General features: G+C 29.0%; 1 protein-coding gene across 11 annotated transcripts in view; it reads right to left on the bottom strand.

Annotated features, from left to right (window-relative positions):
* Positions 1 to 1,497: 1,497 nt before the first annotated feature.
* LOC119610423 overlaps positions 1,498 to 19,354 on the bottom strand; it is a 49,278-nt gene continuing 31,421 nt past the window's right edge. For 8 of the 11 annotated variants that reach the window (XM_037965611.1, XM_037965612.1, XM_037965614.1 and 5 more), the window contains exons 3-11: positions 18,307 to 18,564; positions 13,985 to 14,091; positions 8,911 to 9,020; positions 8,419 to 8,497; positions 8,249 to 8,346; positions 5,068 to 5,268; positions 4,858 to 5,000; positions 4,637 to 4,782; positions 1,499 to 2,408 (exon numbers count right to left, since the gene is read on the bottom strand). In XM_037965611.1, the coding sequence (XP_037821539.1) occupies positions 2,300 to 2,408; positions 4,637 to 4,782; positions 4,858 to 5,000; positions 5,068 to 5,268; positions 8,249 to 8,346; positions 8,419 to 8,497; positions 8,911 to 9,020; positions 13,985 to 14,091; positions 18,307 to 18,564 (1,251 nt within the window). In that variant the 3' untranslated portion in view covers positions 1,499 to 2,299. Of the gene's footprint in view, positions 2,409 to 4,599; positions 4,783 to 4,857; positions 5,001 to 5,067; positions 5,269 to 8,248; positions 8,347 to 8,418; positions 8,498 to 8,910; positions 9,021 to 13,984; positions 14,092 to 18,306; positions 18,565 to 19,354 lie in introns of those variants that run through there. The other 3 variants (XM_037965621.1, XM_037965622.1, XM_037965620.1) reach the window with 2 other exon arrangements.

The raw sequence follows: 19,354 nt of genomic DNA, 5'->3' as shown, positions 1-19,354 counted from the left end.
CATCAACGTTTTGACCCGTCGCTGAGCTACAACTGAACTAGAACTTAAAAAAAATTAACAAAACAGAACCAGAACTGTAATACAACTGAGCTACAACTGAACTAGAAGTAAACTGAAACTGTATTACAACTGATATATGATAAAACCTCCACACCTTGTGGAGGTGTGGGGAATTTACAGAGTTGGAAGTTAAACAGTATGGGGAATAGGTCACCGCCCTGTGGTACTCCTTGTTTAACTCTACAGGTTTTTGAACAAGTGTTCTAAACTCAACGAACGACTGATATCCACTCAGATATAAACTAATATGGAACATTATATGTTTATAAATCAATTACAGAACTTGAATTTATAATGGAAATCTGATAATTTCCTCGTGTTTAGCCTATTCTGATGCTTCCCATAGCAAATTGTGTAAGAAGAGACTATAATTGCAGGTGATATTATCCGAGACAGAGAATCAGTTTTCGAACATGACATTTTAAATCGTTGAATGGTTGTTAGTTTTGACTCCATAGAGTTCAAGATCAAAGTCTAACCGATCATTTTATGTCCAGATTGGAAAAAGTGTTGTGGACGATATTGCTGCTAACGACTTTGACAATTACATCTAACTCTTTGCCGACTTTGAGATTATTACTGGCCACTAAATTGCAAGTACAAGTACACGTAAACATTATTGATCGATTCTTCGATACCCAAGAGAGAAGGGGATAGAGAGAAAGGTCATCATTAACTTATCAGAGATTATATGGTTTAAACATTTTAAAGGAGTCTTTAAAGGGTTCAAAAGAGATCGATTTTGGGGATCAAATAGCTATAGCAAATTCATTTATATGCTTTAAAATTACAGCTTAACAAAGAACATTTAGAAGAAAGCTTTTTTTTTGGTAATTTTAATTTTTCAAAGTCCTCAGCTTTGGGAGCTAATAGTCAATTATTAAAAGCTTCGTTATATGAAAAGCTTAATTGGCAACATGTTAGGGAAAGCTTTAAAAGCTTCTCTACGAATATAATTTTTTAGACATTAAGTTTTTTCTAACAAAATATACAATTTTTAGAAATTTTTCTTTAACTCAGTGATAAGTGACTAATCTTTCAAATTTAGTTTAGAAATTATTTGAAAATTCAGTCAATGATGGCGTCATCATAAATAGCTAAAAGCTGGCCTCTAATAAAATTTTTAATTATCACCTGAATTTTTACTATTTTTAAATAATATTGAGTCATATCTTTGCTTTACTTTAATCAGCAATTGTCTAACAATAATTATTTTATGACTGTGAAATTTAATTTTAAATTATTTAAATTTAACAACTAACTACGTCAGTTGTATTTATTAAATTTTGATTATTACTTTTTTATATAATTATGATAGTTTAAAAGTTTTTGTTTTAATATTTATTTTTTTTCTTTATTAATTATATCCATACTTATAAAGATAATAATAATAAAAATATATCAATATTACAATTATTAACAATACCATCAGTATTAATTTTACAAAAATTAGTTTTTTATTAAATTGTTTTCTTTTTAATTTTTTGTTTGCTTTTGTTTTAAAATACTTAAAACTTATGTTTACTAATGACTTAATTTTATTGGAATTAAATACAAAATAAAAAAATTTTTAATAAATTTTTTAGTTCTTATAAATTAGAAAATTTTAAATGTTTAATTAATAAAATAAAAATAATATTTAATATATAATACAAAAGTAAATAATTATTAGAAAAGTTAATTAATAAATTTTATTTATAAGTGAAAAAAAAAATATTGAAGCCAATTTTTTTGCGACATATTTTACTTTTCTAAATCAAAATTTACATACAACTCTGCCAATAACAACAAAGAAAATGGGAGAGCTTTTGTGAAAGCTTAGATAAATTGTTTAAATTTTAACTGCAAATGTCAGGTATTTGATAAAAAAAGCTTTTGTTTAAAACTTTAGCCACAAACTTAAGAAATTCATTTTAAAAAAGCTTTTAAATTATTAAAGCTTAAAAGTTGTTTTGCAAGCTTTACATGTTAAAACGTTCATAAGTTTAAAATAATAATTTTAAAAGCTTGTTTTCAAAATAAAAGCTTATTTACCATATACCGGAAGTTTTCAATTTCTTTTAAAATATAAAAAAATATCTAAGCTTTTAACCCCACCTTAGTTTCGTTTTGAACGCACAATTTTCAATTTTAACTTAAATTTAAATATTTTTGTTTTTTTATAAACTTTGTCGCTTATTTACATAATTTAATTTTATTTTATTTAAACAAAAATTTATTATATTTGTTTTTTTTCAATTCAACTTGTCGTAGTTGGTCCTCGAGCACGGGTTCCTTGTACACCGGAATGCCTTGAGCCAGGACGTGAGTGTACAATGGCATAGTGATCATTATCAATTGGTATTGACCTTCAAGACAATATTTGTTTCATTTGTAATTTAATTAATTTTTTTTTTTTTTTTGAAATTTTCATTAGTCAGTTTAAAATTTTGTAATTTGTTTTAAAAAATAGATTTGTCTTATTTAAAATGTTGTAGTAGAACGCAATTGTTTTTGTAGTAGTTAATATTTTGTAAACAATTTTTGATGATTTTTTTTAATAAAGAAACTGTTTAAGCAGGCAAATTTTGTTGTTTTATAGGCCAAAGCTTTTTCTTGATAGATAAATGGTGGAAATTCGTTAGTTACTTAATTATTATTGAATAAGTAGTAGGCAATGGAGGCAGTGGAGTATTTTTTTAAAAAAAGAATAAGCTTTTGTTATTTTTACAATGAAGCCTATTTTATAAAGCTTTTTATGAAAAAATATTTTTATTAAAAGCTTTTTAGAAAAAAGCTTTTTATAGCTTTTCATGAAAAGAAAGCATTCAAAGCTTTTAGTAAAAAAAAGTTACTTTTTATGAAAAGAATTTTATGAAAAAAAGCTTTTTATAGCTTTTTATAAAAAAGCTTTTAATAACTTTTTATGAAAAACGTTTTTCATAGCTTTTAATGAAAAACGCTTTTCATAGCTTTTAATGAAGAAAGCTTTCAAAGCTTTTAGTAAAAAAAACATTTTATGATTTTTTTTTTTTACTTTTTTATAAAAAAAGCTATTTATAGTTTTTTATGGAAAATAACTTTTAGAATTTTTACAAAACCTTTTAGATCATTTATGAAAGACGCTTCTAATATATTTTTGTGAAAAAAGCTTTTAATGCAAGAAAACGTTTCTGAGCTTTTCGAATGAAGAAAGCATTTAGAACTTTTTATGAAATAGCTTTCTAGATCTTTCTATGAAAAAGAGCTTTAGAGCTTTTCATGTAAAAACCTTATTAAGGCTTTTTAAAAATAAAGTTTTTTTTTACAGTTTTTAAGATAAATACTCTTTAGAACTTTTGAAGAAAAACAATAAAAGCTTTTTATCAGAAAAGTTTTTAAGAGCTTCTGATGAAAAAACTTTGTTTGGAAAAGACACTATTCAAGAAAAAATGTTTTTTTTCGTGCTCTATATGAAAAACGTTTTTGATAGCTTCTTAATAATAAAAACTTTGTAGAGCTTTATAATAATAAAAGCTTTGTAGAATCTTTAATAATAAAAGCTTTTTGCAGAACTTTTATAATGGATAAACTTTTTGGAAATAAAAACTTTGTAGAGCTATATAATAATAAAAGCTTCGTAAAACATTTAATAACAAAAGCTTTTTGCAGAGCTTTTAATAATAAAAGCTTTATATCAAAAACTTTTTGGAAATCCTTTTACAATAAAAGATTCGTAAAGCTTTTAATGATAAAAGCTTTGTAGAGCTTTTAATAATAAAAGCTTTGTAAAGCTAAAAGCTTAGTATAGCTTTTAATAATAAAAGCTTTGTATAGCTTTTAATAAAAAAGTTTTGCAGAGCTTATACAAATATTAGATTTTTAGAGGAAGATTTTAAAGCTTTTTATGATAAATAGCATGAAATAATATAGCTTTTTAAAATAAAAGTAATTCCTAATTGAAATACCCTACATTTAAATGCATAAATCAATTTTCCATGAAACTTCCTAATCATATCCGGTTCCGCTTTAATACTCCACTGCCTTTTCTATTTCATTTAATTATAATAAAATATAGATTTTGTGTTAATTAGTTACTACTACAGCTAATAAAAATAGATAAAAAAATAAAAGTAAAATTACATACATTATATTAAGTGGCAATAAATCCAAACAATTTGTTTTTTTTTTTTTTCTTTAACATTTTTCAAAATAAATATTAATTTCAAATTATTGGTGGTACGTACGCTTCTGTTTTTGTTTTAAATAGAAATGAAATATAAAACCAAATAAATAATAATAAAAGGAAATAGATAAGAAAATATAATAATAAAAACTAAAAGTGAAAAACAAAACGAGAATGTAATAGAAGGCATGCAATGAACACATTGCATTTGAACATCAAACCACAATACACATACACACACACTTAAATATTTAGTAATAAAGATAAATTTGCAAACAAATCAATTTAAATATAAAAAAAGAGAAAAATATTATTAAAAACAGAATGTATTAAAAAGGTGTTTTTGTTGTTGTTTGTGTGTTGTTGTCTTAAATTGTTGTTGTTTGCAGTATATGTTGTTTTTTTTATTTAAGAGCTTAATATCTATCAGACCTATTCGAATGTATAGTTGAACCGCCACTGGTATAACCTTTGTGAGCATCACGTCCATGCAGTGAGTAACGTGAACCATATTGACTACCATGCCAACTTCTATAGGGATCATATTCTTCAATAATGGATGGCTCCTTTTCAATTATCTGGAAATTGAAAAAAAGCAAATATATTGAGGATAAAAATTAGAAAATAATTAGAAAAATATTATTTCCACAAACCTCTGTATTGGCACAACTACAACTCATGGCTGTGCAAAGGAATATGTTCATCAACAACATAATGAGGAATAAAACACCCAGGGTAATGGCCAGCCATAATAACCAGGTTGGTCGTATGCCTTCTTCACAGTCAGCGGCAGTGTCTAGTTAAAGTGTGAAAATATTATTAGTATTTTTTTTAAATTTATAATTATTTGTGGTGATAGTTACAAGGTGCTTCTGCGGGATCTAAGACAAATACTGTTGTTCCTGCAATACTTTGGCCTTCTTCGTTTGGATAGGTTTTTCTAGGTGGTCCGGAAGAGCCTTTGGTATAACCAGCACTAGCTATGGCTACTTGATTACAATCTTCCTCATCGATACAGCGTCCAAAACATTGGATAACATCACATTGCAAATGAACTTCGGAACCTGGAAGTATAAGAATTGTTTGGGAATTAGAATAATATTCTATTTTGTTCCAGACTAGACTATAGACTAGACTATAGACTAGACTATAGACTAGACTATAGACTAGACTATAGACTAGACTATAGACTAGACTATAGACTAGACTAGACTAGACTAGACTAGACTAGACTAGACTAGACTAGACTAGACTATAGACTAGACTATAGACTAGACTATAGACTAGACTATAGACTAGACTATAGACTAGACTATAGACTAGACTATAGACTAGACTATAGACTAGACTATAGACTACTAGACTAGACTATAGACTAGACTATAGACTAGACTATAGACTAGACTATAGACTAGACTATAGACTAGACTATAGACTAGACTATAGACTAGACTATAGACTAGACTATAGACTAGACTATAGACTAGACTATAGACTAGACTATAGACTAGACTATAGACTAGACTATAGACTAGACTATGACTAGACTATAGACTAGACTATAGACTAGACTATAGACTAGACTATAGACTAGACTATAGACTAGACTATAGACTAGACTATAGACTAGACTATAGACTAGACTATAGACTAGACTATAGACTAGACTATAGACTAGACTATAGACTAGACTATAGACTAGACTATAGACTAGACTATAGACTAGACTATAGACTAGACTATAGACTAGACTATAGACTAGACTATAGACTAGACTATAGACTCGACTATAGACTAGACTATAGACTAGGACTATGACTAGACTATTAGACTAGACTATAGACTAGACTATAGACTAGACTATAGACTAGACTATAGACTAGACTATAGACTAGACTATAGACTAGACTATAGACTAGACTATAGACTAGACTATAGACTAGACTATAGACTAGACTATAGACTAGACTATAGACTAGACTATAGACTAGACTATAGACTAGATAAATAGGACCTATAGACTAGACTATAGACTAGACTATAGACTAGACTATAGACTAGACTATAGACTAGACTATAGACTAGACTATAGACTAGACTATAGACTAGACTATAGACTAGGACTATAGACTAGACTATAGACTAGACTATAGACTAGACTATAGACTAGACTACTAGACATAGACTAGACTATAGACTAGACTTATAGACTAGACTATAGACTAGACTATAGACTAGACTATAGACTAGACTATAGACTAGGACTATAGACTAGACTATAGACTAGACTATAGACTAGACATAGACTAGACTATAGACTAGACTATAGACTAGACTATAGACTAGACTATAGACTAGACTATAGACTAGACTATAGACTAGACTATTAGACTAGACTATAGACTGACTATAGACTAGACTATAGTACTAGACTATAGACTAGACTATAGACTGACTATAGACTAGACTATAGACTAGACTATAGACTAGACTATAGACTAGACTATAGACTAGACTATAGTCTAGACTATAGACTAGACTATAGACTAGACTATAGACTAGACTAGACTATAGACTATAGACTATAGACTATAGACTATAGACTATAGACTATAGACTATAGACTACAGACTATAGACTATAGACTATATATTATAGACTATAGACTATAGACTATAGACTATAGACTATAGACTAGACTAGACTAGACTAGACTAGACTAGACTAGACTAGACTAGACTAGACTAGACTAGACTAGACTAGACTAGACTATACTAGTAGACTATAGACTAGACTATAGACTAGACTATAGACTAGACTATAGACTAGACTATAGACTAGACTATAGACTAGACTATAGACTAGACTATAGACTAGACTATAGACTAGACTATAGACTAGACTATAGACTAGACTATAGACTAGACTATAGACTAGACTATAGACTAGACTATAGACTAGACTATAGACTAGACTATAGACTAGACTATAGACTAGACTATAGACTAGACTATAGACTAGACTATAGACTAGACTATAGACTAGACTATAGACTAGACTATAGACTAGACTATAGACTAGACTATAGACTAGACTATAGACTAGACTATAGACTAGACTATAGACTAGACTATAGACTAGACTATAGACTAGACTATAGACTAGACTATAGACTAGACTATAGACTAGACTATAGACTAGACTATAGACTAGACTATAGACTAGACTATAGACTAGACTATAGACTAGACTATAGACTAGACTATAGACTAGACTATAGACTAGACTATAGACTAGACTATAGACTAGACTATAGACTAGACTATAGACTAGACTATAGACTAGACTATAGACTAGACTATAGACTAGACTAGACTATACTAGACTATAGACTAGACTATAGACTAGACTATAGACTAGACTATAGACTAGACTATAGACTAGACTATAGACTAGACTATAGACTAGACTATAGACTAGACTATAGACTAGACTATAGACTAGACTATAGACTAGACTATAGACTAGACTATAGACTAGACTATAGACTAGACTATAGACTAGACTATAGACTAGACTATAGACTAGACTATAGACTAGACTATAGACTAGACTATAGACTAGACTATAGACTAGACTATAGACTAGACTATAGACTAGACTATAGACTAGACTATAGACTAGACTATAGACTAGACTATAGACTAGACTATAGACTAGACTATAGACTAGACTATAGACTAGACTATAGACTAGACTATAGACTAGACTATAGACTAGACTATAGACTAGACTATAGACTAGACTATAGTCTATGAGTGTTACAGTAACTGTAACTCATTTCGTCAATTTCTGGACGAAATTAGAGTCAGCAACTATCTCTATTTCTAAGCGAAATTAGTAACAGTAACTAGCCCAATTTCTAGAAACTAGGGTTAGAAACTAACCCTATTTAAAGACTAGCTTGAGCTCTCTTAGAAGCAGTAACTAGCTCTATATCTAGATCAGTATATTTAGATAGTAGATCAGTATTTGTCAACTTACCTTCAGGGAATTTGAACATAGATTTCATGGTGGCTTCAGCATAGTTACCATCGGCACTGGGTACAAAACGTGAGATAATGGCAGGATCCAAGGGGCAGCTATATATGAAAATAAATTAAAGTACACTATAAATTGAAAAAATATACTTTTAAAATTCAACAAAAACTCACCCTCTTTCATCAATCAAAGGCAAACTTAGATTTTTCTTATCAAAAGCTAAACAGTTGCCCACACGTATGCCATGGGTGCCTAAAAAGAAACAAATTTATTTTAGGTTCTAATTTCTTACAAAGCTTTTGGTGTCACTCAGTTTTTTAACTAGTTTCTGTTTTCTACTTATTTAAAGAATGAGGAAGTAAATCAATAAATCAAAATAGTAGATCACAAGACAAACAAATTCTTTTTTAATTTACTTAAGTGGAATTTTAAAAATCAATTTCGAGTTCTATTTTTTTTTGGTTGTTTGCTTAAATTTACCTACAGCAAATACTTAAGAAAGCTTAATAGGCCTTAGGCAAAATTTCGTTAATTTTAAACAAGCACTGTTTAGAGTTTTGTGCAATTTCAATATCAGTTGTAGTGGAAAGAAAACAGATATGTACATATAAGCTGTTTATCTGTGGTTTATTATTTAATATTGTATTTTATTTTTGGTTACTTACCATTTGGCTTAGTAAACTCGGCACGTATTTTATATTCATGACCATAAACCGTTTCTCTTACACGTCGATCATTCTGCAAGAATTTCAAAACTACATGTGCGTTGTCATCCCTGTCAATTGTAATGAAAAAAAATAATAATAAAATAAAGAAACAGATACATTAGTTAAAGAGTAAAAACAATAAAAATTATTAAATTGTTGCAAGTTTTATTTTCCTAGATTTATTTTTTTTTTTTTGTTTTTGATGTCAGATCAATTATTGCATGCCTTGGGGCAAATATGACCAATCTAAGACTAACTGCAATTTTTTTGCAACAATTTGTAAAGAAAAAAATGTATGTGGAGTTAAGGCGACTTTTAAATAGCGCTACGTTATTTCACACTATAACAATTTCTGCAACATGAGATAATGTTATTAATTGACGAAATAGGACCCACCAACTAGAGCCAGTAACGAGTCCAATTTCTAGACAAAATCAGATTTCTTAAATGGCCTAATTTCTAGACGGAATCATTGCCTGTAACTGGTCGAATTTCCGGAAATTTAAGCTAGTAACTTTTCCAATTTCTAAACAAAATTGAACCACCAACTAGAGCCAGTAAAGAGCCCAATTTCTATACAAAATCGATCCCATAACTGGCCTAATTCTAGACGAAATCACAGCCAGTAACTGGTCGAATTTCTAGTCAAAATCATATCCAGTATTAGGTCCAAATTCTAGTTGAAATTAGACCAGTTGACCCAGTTTCTTATCGAAATTAGAGCTACTAACCACAGCCAGTTACGAGTCTAAATTCTATACCAAATTAGAGCCAAAAACTGGCCTAATTTGTAGACAAAATCAAAGTCAGTTACTGCTCTAATTTCTAGTCGAATTTAGAGCCAATAACTGGCCCAATATTTAGACGAAATTAGAGGCAGTAACTAGTCCAATTTCTAGTCAAAATTATAACCACCAACTAGAGCCAGTAACGAGCCTAATTTCTATACAAAATGGAGCAAGTAACTGGCCTAATTCTAGACGAAATCATACCTAGTAACTGGTCGAATTTCTAGTCAAAATCAGAGTCAATATCAGGCCAAATTCTAGTCGAAATTAGGGCTAGTAAATAATCTAATTTCTAGTCGGAATTAGAGCCAGTAAACAGCCCAATTTCTATGCAAAATTAGAGCACGTAACTGGCCTAATATCTAGACGAAATCAAAGTAAGTAATTGCCACTTTCTAGTCAAAATTAATGTCAATAATTGACCCAATTTCTAATCGAAATTAGAGCTACTAACCAGATCCATTAACGAGTCTAAATTCTATACCAAATTGGAGTCCAAAACTGGCCTAATTTGTAGACAAAATCAAAGTCAGTTATTGCTCTATTTTCTAGTCGAATTTAGAGCCGGTAACCGGCCCAATATTTAAACGAAATTAGAGCCAGTAACTGGACCAATTTCGAGTCAAAATTAGAACCACCAACTAGAGCCAGTAACGAGGCCAATTTCTATACAAAATTGAGCACTTAACTGGCCCAATTTCTAGTCGAAATCGTAACCAGTAACTGGTCCAATTTCTAGTCGAAATCGTAACCAGTAACTGGTCCAATTTCTAGACGAAATCATAACCAGTAACTGGTTCAATTTCAAGACAAGATCAAATCCAGAAACTGGTCCAATTTCTAGTCGAAATTAAAGCCAGTAACTGGCCCAATTTAATAATAAATTTAATGGTCCCGACCCTTGTGCTGCACAGCGTTAGTATTTTAAAATATTCCAAATATGTAACAGATCACATCAATTGTTAAAAGCCACATATTATTCAACAGCAATACTACTATTTTATTCAACATAATTGCTAGACGTTTGCAATCATCCCAAGACAACCCTCTCAGGGAGGCCAAGGGGCTGGAGCGTGCAAATTGATTTCAACAAAAGTTTTGTTAAACAAAATATGGAAGTAAACAACAACATTGTTGTTACATATAAATAATTTCAATTTTAGTAGCGTTTCATTTTGTTTTAGTTCATGTTGTTGTTATTGTTATTGTAGTTGCTCTGTTGTTATTTAATTTTCCTAACAATTGCGCAATCTAAATATTTTTGCAGGTTATGCATGGACAGTTGTCCAAGTGTAGCTAGGAAAGGAGCTTGAGGGGCGGAGAGAGAGCTCCAACAAAAACTCGAGTGTTTTATTAGTATTACTGGGGGTATTGAATTTTTGGTTCACAACTAAATACAGATGGCCAACATTGTTTAACAGTGGTATTACCGGTTTAAACAAAAAAACAACTACAATACTTAAATTAAAAAAAAATATCAAAAAAAAAACAACTAAAAATCATGTTAAACTTAAATTGTATCAGCAAAATGTATTTAACAGAGCGTAAATTATTATTTAATTTTTTTATTATATTTGTTTATTACTATTTTTTTATAGTTATGGCTGTTTTCCTTTAGTTGGGCTTTTTTGTTTAATTTTTTTTTAAATACATATTTATAACAATTTGTTGTTTTCCAAAACAATATTTTCTAATGCGTAAATGGATTGGCAAAATAATTTTAATTGCGTATTTAGGTAATACCTATGTATTTAACAATTTTGTAAAGGAAAATTTTGATATATTTTTAAAAAATTTTGCAATTGAAACAATATATCAAAATATATATTTTTTCATTAATAAGTGTGAACGCCTTTGAAATAGTTATATTTGCTCTACTCCTACATGCATTATTTTCTTTAATACGGAGTTCAATGGTTTTTAACAAAATAGCAGAAAATAAATAAGAGTAGACAAAAAAAAATAAATAAATAAAAGAAAAAATTAAACATTATTATGCAAAACCCACGTAATTTTACGTTTTCAAACATTATGAAGTCACTTTTTGTGTCTGTAACAGATTTGGACTGACAATGAAGTGTTTTTTTTTTAAGAAATAACACTTATTTAAGTCAAAAATATACTTAATGGCCAAAAGAGGCAAGACAAGAAATTTTTAATTCAATTTTAAGATGTTAAATAAGTATTTATAGTTTTGTGTTTGAAATACAACAAAAAACAATGCAACTGAAAGTTTAAGTAGAAACGATCATTAGTTTTTATCACTTTTTGATTTACAATTTTCTGTGATCGCTAAACTTAACCATCGATATATGTATAGTGACCGACTTCAGTGATTTTATTCTCACAAATCAAAAAGAAATATTTCTAGAACTGAACTAGAACTAAACTAGAACTGAACTAGAACTGAACTAGAACTAAACTAGAACTAAACTAGAACTGAACTAGAACTGAACTAGAACTGAACTAGAACTGAACTAGAACTGAACTAGAACTGAACTAGAACTGAACTAGAACTGAACTAGAACTGAACTAGAACTGAACTAGAACTGAACTAGAACTGAACTAGAACTGAACTAGAACTGAACTAGAACTGAACTAGAACTGAACTAGAACTGAACTAGAACTGAACTAGAACTGAACTAGAACTGAACTAGAACTGAACTAGAACTGAACTAGAACTGAACTAGAACTGAACTAGAACTGAACTAGAACTGAACTAGAACTGAACTAGAACTGAACTAGAACTGAACTAGAACTGAACTAGAAACTGAACTAGAACTGAACTAGAACTGAACTAGAACTGAACTAGAACTGAACTAGAACTGAACTAGAACTGAACTAGAACTGAACTAGAACTGAACTAGAACTGAACTAGAACTGAACTAGAACTGAACTAGAACTGAACTAGAACTGAACTAGAAAACTAGAACTGAACTAGAACTGAACTAGAACTGAACTAGAACTGAACTAGAACTGAACTAGAACTGAACTAGAACTGAACTAGAACTGAACTAGAACTGAACTAGAACTGAACTAGAACTGAACTAGAACTGAACTAGAACTGAACTAGAACTGAACTAGAACTGAACTAGAACTGAACTAGAACTGAACTAGAACTGAACTAGAACTGAACTAGAACTGAACTAGAACTGAACTAGAACTGAACTAGAACTGAACTAGAACTGAACTAGAACTAGAACTGAACTAGAACTGAACTAGAACTGAACTAGAACTGAACTAGAACTGAACTAGAACTGAACTAGAACTGAACTAGAACTGAACTAGAACTGAACTAGAACTGAACTAGAACTGAACTAGAACTGAACTAGAACTGAACTAGAACTGAACTAGAACTGAACTAGAACTGAACTAGAACTGAACTAGAACTGAACTAGAACTGAACTAGAACTGAACTAGAACTGAACTAGAACTGAACTAGAACTGAACTAGAACTGAACTAGAACTGAACTAGAACTGAACTAGAACTGAACTAGAACTGAACTAGAACTGAACTAGACTGAACTAGAACTGAACTAGAACTGAACTAGAACTGAACTAGAACTGAACTAGAACTGAACTAGAACTGAACTAGAACTGAACTAGAACTGAACTAGAACTGAACTAGAACTGAACTAGAACTGAACTAGAACTGAACTAGAACTGAACTAGAACTGAACTAGAACTGAAAAAAAAACTAGAAAAAAGAAAAAAAACTGAACTAGAACTGAACTAGAAACTGAACTAGAAAAGAACTAGAACTGAACTAGAACTGAACTAGAACTGAACTAGAACTGAACTAGAACTGAACTAGAACTGAACTAGAACTGAACTAGAACTGAACTAGAACTGAAACTAGAACTGAACTAGAACTGAACTAGAACTGAACTAGAACTGAACTAGAACTGAACTAAACTGAACTAGAACTGAACTAGAACTGAACTAGAACTGAACTAGAACTGAACTAGAACTGAACTAGAACTGAACTAGAACTGAACTAGAATTGAACTAGAACTGAACTAGAACTGAACTAGAACTGAACTAGAACTGAACTAGAACTGAACTAGAACTGAACTAGAACTGAACTAGAACTGAACTAGAACTGAACTAGAACTGAACTAGAACTGAACCAGAACTGAACTAGAACTGAAAATATTCTTTTAAGTTTTTTAAGATGTAGTATTTATTTGATTCTTTGCAACCAAACATACAATTTTTATTTAATTTTCACATTTCCAACTCACCTTCCAAAACCCGCCTTGCCACAAGTGATCACATAAAATTTATCATCTGCCAATTCCAAAGTTTTGTGAACTCTTACCGCCAATTGTATAGATCTTTCTTCGGTGCGCTAAACAAGAAATAAATTTATGAAATAAATAAATAAATAAATAAATTAAATAAAATAAAATGAGATAATAAATAAAAGCAATAAATTTAGTAACTACTATTAACTATTAATAAATTAACCACAATTAAATGTAGTTGGTCATTAATAATAAGAAGCCTTAATGGGGATTATAAATTTGCTGCTTAAATGACAATTTTTAATGTGTGACGGTGAAATTAATTTCCAAAGAAATAATTTTTAGAATTAAATTTTCGAATTTAAATTTAGTGTTCAAATGGCTATGCTAAAAAGCTGTTTAGGCGAAAAACAATTAATTGAGCATTTAGTATTAATTGATTAGTGTTACTTTAAAGCTGTCAATGGTGAAGCTTTTTTTTTAGGGCGTTTAATAGTTTTTTATTATTTTGATATTTTATTAGGTACTTATTTGTTTACTCTCGTTGGTTGGTTTGTTCATATTAATCCTTTTGGTAGTTGCAAATAACCTTTATAAATCATTTATTAGTGGAGTTTATAAAAGTGATAAAATTAGATTTTGTAGAGATAAATGTGTACTTATTTGAAAATTGTAGGACATTAACATAAAATTTTATGAGAATTTATTTCGTAGAAAACCCAGCAAAATATTGTGTTATAAAATAAACACAAAAGACAGCTTATGGAGTTTTATTATTCCTTTGTTAAACCTTATAATGAGCAAAAAAAACGTAAATTATTTCTGTTTTTGCACGTTTAACATACAAAAAAGAATTAAAATCTTAACAAAGAATGAGTTGAACACAACAGAATAAAGAAAATCTAGGTGTTGATTGTTGTTAACAGCAGCTACAAGCTAAATATTCATATCGAATAAAAATAAATATAGAAACAATGTTAGATTTTGGCAACCTACAACCAACACGTCCAACTCTAAAAGAATGAAATGAAAGAGAAACATGCTGATATGCCTCAAAACTCCATACTACACAGACCAATCCTGACCACTACTCCGCTCAGTAATCTACATGCAACACAATTCATAGTTTATGGCCACTTTAAATAATTTATTGTTGCACCTAGAAAAAACCAACAAACACAGCAATCCATTTTTTTCTAGTTTTTCCCCATAAAACTTCTAAGAGACTTTGGCTGTTTGTTAATGTTTTCATTTAGTGTTGGTTTTTGTTTTAAGGGAGTGTCATTCCTTCTGTTGTATGTGTTTGTTAAGAAAACATACAAACAAACACTCATACCAACTTAAACATACAACATATTAATGTATTTTATTTCATTTAAGTTTTCAAAACATGTTTATGTTTGTTTAAAGTCTTTGTATTCAGGTCGTTTTGTTGAAAAGAAAAACAAAACAAATTCACCATTAGACTTATGGCTGTTACGTCCATAACTGCTAGCGTTTCTATCCAGTCCATGTGCTCCATTTGAAAGTATGACAAGACGAAAAACTATGCAAAAAATATTTTTATGGTTTTCGTTTTTTACTACGCGATTTTTAACAAATAAACACAAAATAAGAAAAATTAAATTTATTGCCTCTAAAGCATTTTAAGTAAAGTTTACTTAAAACCTTAAATATTTACATAAATCCGGGCGTAACTAAACAAATGTAGTTCGTTTTCTAAGTCTTTTGTTTTGTGATAACTAAAACTGTGCATTTGTTCTTTTTAGTGTTTTAAGGAAAAAAAAAATAATTGCTAATTTGTCTTAATAATGGTCGCTAGAAGATTTTTATCTTACAAATGTTGTAAATTACTTTTTAAATTAATGATTTTGTTTCTTTGCTTTACAATAGTTTATAATGAATTGTTTTGAAAGTTTAAGCTAATTATACCAGTAAATAAAAAGTATAAGTTAAATTTCTAAATTAATAGTTATTTCAAGGTCAGAAGCAATTTACAGTTCAAAATTGAACTCTCTAAGGATTAACGTTTGTAAGTATATGATTTTTTCTACCTCCTGGAGTGCAGTTCAAGTTTAAGCATGAAAGCTTTCCTTTGTATAGAGCTTTTACTCGCCTTATAACTTAGCACAAATCTCCTTACAATTTTAACGAATGATCGGACGCTTTTACTGACCCGGAGACCAGTGAGAACTTGGATAAAAAAGGGTTGCTCATGCTTTTTGTAGTTTTAGCTTTTGATGAAAGCAAACTTTATGCTTTTAACGAGAAGCTTTTACTGCTTCGAAAAGCAGTGCAAACTTAGCTTTAATGAGACTTTTTTCATCAGATCAGACTCATTTCACAAAAGTACAGAATACTTTATTGCACCGGAAAGCAATAAGAACTTTTTAATGTTTTTTCTTATAGAGCTTTGACGTTTTTAGAGGAAGATTATTTTTAAAAAATAATGTTTTTTAAGGGAACAAAATTTTCTGTTGTTTAAGGAAAACTTGTTTTAAGAAAGAAAACATTTTTTAAAGAAAACATTTTTTGACCTTTTTAAGCAAAAAACTATATTTTTGATGTTTTTTAATAGAAAGCTTACTTGAATTTCTTTAAGCTCATCAAACAGAACTACTTTTTGAGCTTTTCAAACAAGAGGCTCTTTTTTGAGATTTTTAATAAAAAACAATTTTTAAACCAAAGTAATTTTTTGAAATTTTTTTAATAAAAAATATTTTAAGCTTTTCACAAAAAAGATTTTTAAAATTTTAAACAAGAAAAACTTTTTGACAAAAAACATTTTTTGAAATGAAACAAACAAAAATTCCGATTTAAAAAAAAAAATTGGAAAACAACCAGCTTTTTAAGCTTTTTAAAGTAAAATTTTTAAAAGAAAAAAACTTTTTTAATATTTTAAATGAAGAAGCTTTTAATTGAAAAGCTTCGCAAGGAAAAGCTCTCAAAAGCTTTTGAAGCTTTTTCGAAAATATTTTTGTCCTCTACAAAGGGTATAAGCTTTTAAGATTTTCAAAGAAAAAGCTTATTTAACTTTTCATAAAAAAAAACCTTTTTAACGCTGTTCAAATAAAAATCTTTTCAGGGAATACGATTTTTTTTAAAATAAACAATCGCTTCCTCTGTCTAGAGGAATATGAATGAAAATCTATTGATAAACTATTTATTTATTTATTTAATAAAAGAAATATTTGTTTTAGAGTCAAGTAAGTACATGTCAAGAAACTACTTTCTTTTAACAAAATTTTATTTAAGAGCAAACTATTTGGAAATAAATGAACAAATAATTTTCTATAATTTCATTGGCAGAAAATTTTTTACTTAAAATTGTATAAAAATGTTTTTAATTTTTTTTTTTTCAAAAGAATAAAGAATGCTCTCTATACGTTCAGTAATAGCTTAACAAAATAAAGTTAATAAAAATTATTGCATAAAGTTATGGTTAAAACCATTTAGTTGGCAAAAAAAAAAACACAAAAAACTACTTATTAACACATTTCTTTAACAAAGTCTTAAGTTTTCTCACACAAACAATATTAGGCCGTTTATAGTTTGCATTGTTTTCCGGTGTGAATTTTGTTTTTTTTTTATAATAAAATATATGAATAATTTACGCAATATAAATTTTGTTGTCTAAGTCTTTTGTTTTTTGCACCTAACAACTGAATTTGTGGAGACTTTTCAAATAAACACACATTTTTGCAACAACAATAACAAACAAAAACATACAAAACTTGAAACTACGCATTTTCAAGTTTGTTGTCCAAGTCTTTTGTTTTCATTTGAGTTTTTTTACGTTGTCTTTTGTCTAGAGCGCCAAAATGAAATGTGTTTATTATGGAAATTGAGGAAAAATATAAAACTAGTACAACTACAATTATTACACTAAAAACACATAAATTTCACTTATTTTTTCTGCTTTATTACCCCTTGTATTTAATGTTGTTGTTGTTGTGTTTTTTTATTAATTTCCCTGTTTTTTTTGTTTAATGATCAAAAAGAAAAACCCGTTCATTGACTCAGTTAAGGTGATTTTTCTTTAACAAAGTTATTATGTAATGCAACAATAAAGTAAAATACTCAATATACATGCATACAGCTTTCAAAGAGTTTATGTAAAGTAATTTTTCTGCAACATTTGTGCTGCAGCAGCAGCAGCAACAAAACAAAATAGAAAAGTTCGACTTGATTTACTAAGAAAATTGATAAGGTTTTAAAAATATTTCCTCTTTTACTTTTCTTTTGTTTTTTCTTTATTATTAAGTAAAACTGTAGTTAAAATAGTTTTTGTTTTAGTAAAAGCAACTTGATTAGCTTACATTATTGTATCCACTCACGTTGCTGACCAAAACACCACAATAGTCTGGCGAACCCTGTTTGGCTAAAATATTGATACTGAAACCCACTGAATCTGAACCATCGCCCATGGCCATACAAGCTGGTGTACGATGATCACGGGCATGTACTGCACCCGTATAGGGTCCATCCAATTTGACTTTAATGTTCATGGTGCCCGCTTTACAGGTGGCCGAGACATGGGGTGCAAATTCGGGTGAGGCAGACTCTTGTGCATAAATCTGTAATTAAAATAAAAAGAAAAAAAAAAAAAAAATGAAATATTATTTATATTACAAAAATAACAAATGTTGCTAATTAAACTAAAAAAAAGCACAGAAATGTTTGTAAAATTCCTTTAAATCACGTTGCTGTCATAAATCAAATTTATTAACTGCAGCCCTCAAAAAACGTTTCTGTCTTAACTTTAAGCAGTTGGTAACTTAACAAAAAATCTCAAACCCATTTGAATTATGATTCTGTCGGTTGAAAACATGATAATCACGATGCTGCTGCTTTAAGCATTTGTTCAAGAAGCTGCAAGTAACGTTTTTTTCATTCATTCTTCTTTATTTTTAATTAAACTACAACCCAATTTATGCCTTAACAACTAAAAGCTTTCTGGTGTTTAAGAAAAAAAATCAATTAACTATTTTTATTCTTTCTTATTTTGTTCTATAGCAAATTAGCCAGCTGTAAGTTTTGAATATTTTATAGATCTTTTTTTTTTTTTTTTGGCTGATTCATGTTTTGATTGTGTTTTATAACTGTTAAGAAGTTCAAAAATTTTCAGCAGTCACAGTAGGGTAGTTAGTTAGACGTTTTCTTTTTTGTTGTTTATTCTTGAAAGTTATCTTCGAAATAAATCTAACGGTTGCTTAAGTTCTTAGAAAATAAGATGTTGATCAAATAGCTAAATGTTTCATTTAATTAGTTTTTGATTAATTAATACAAAAAACAAAGTTTGTTAAATTTTTGTAATTTGTTATATAAATGGATTATATAAACGAAAGTGGGTCAATTGTCAAAAAA

Source organism: Lucilia sericata, unplaced genomic scaffold (assembly GCF_015586225.1).
Source record: "Lucilia sericata isolate MDLA Ls3-8-SP2 unplaced genomic scaffold, ASM1558622v1 Contig001191F_arrow, whole genome shotgun sequence".
NCBI classification, from domain to species: domain Eukaryota; kingdom Metazoa; phylum Arthropoda; class Insecta; order Diptera; family Calliphoridae; genus Lucilia; species Lucilia sericata.
Note: the sequence above shows the minus strand (reverse complement) of the source record. Positions and strands in the feature narration are given on the sequence as shown.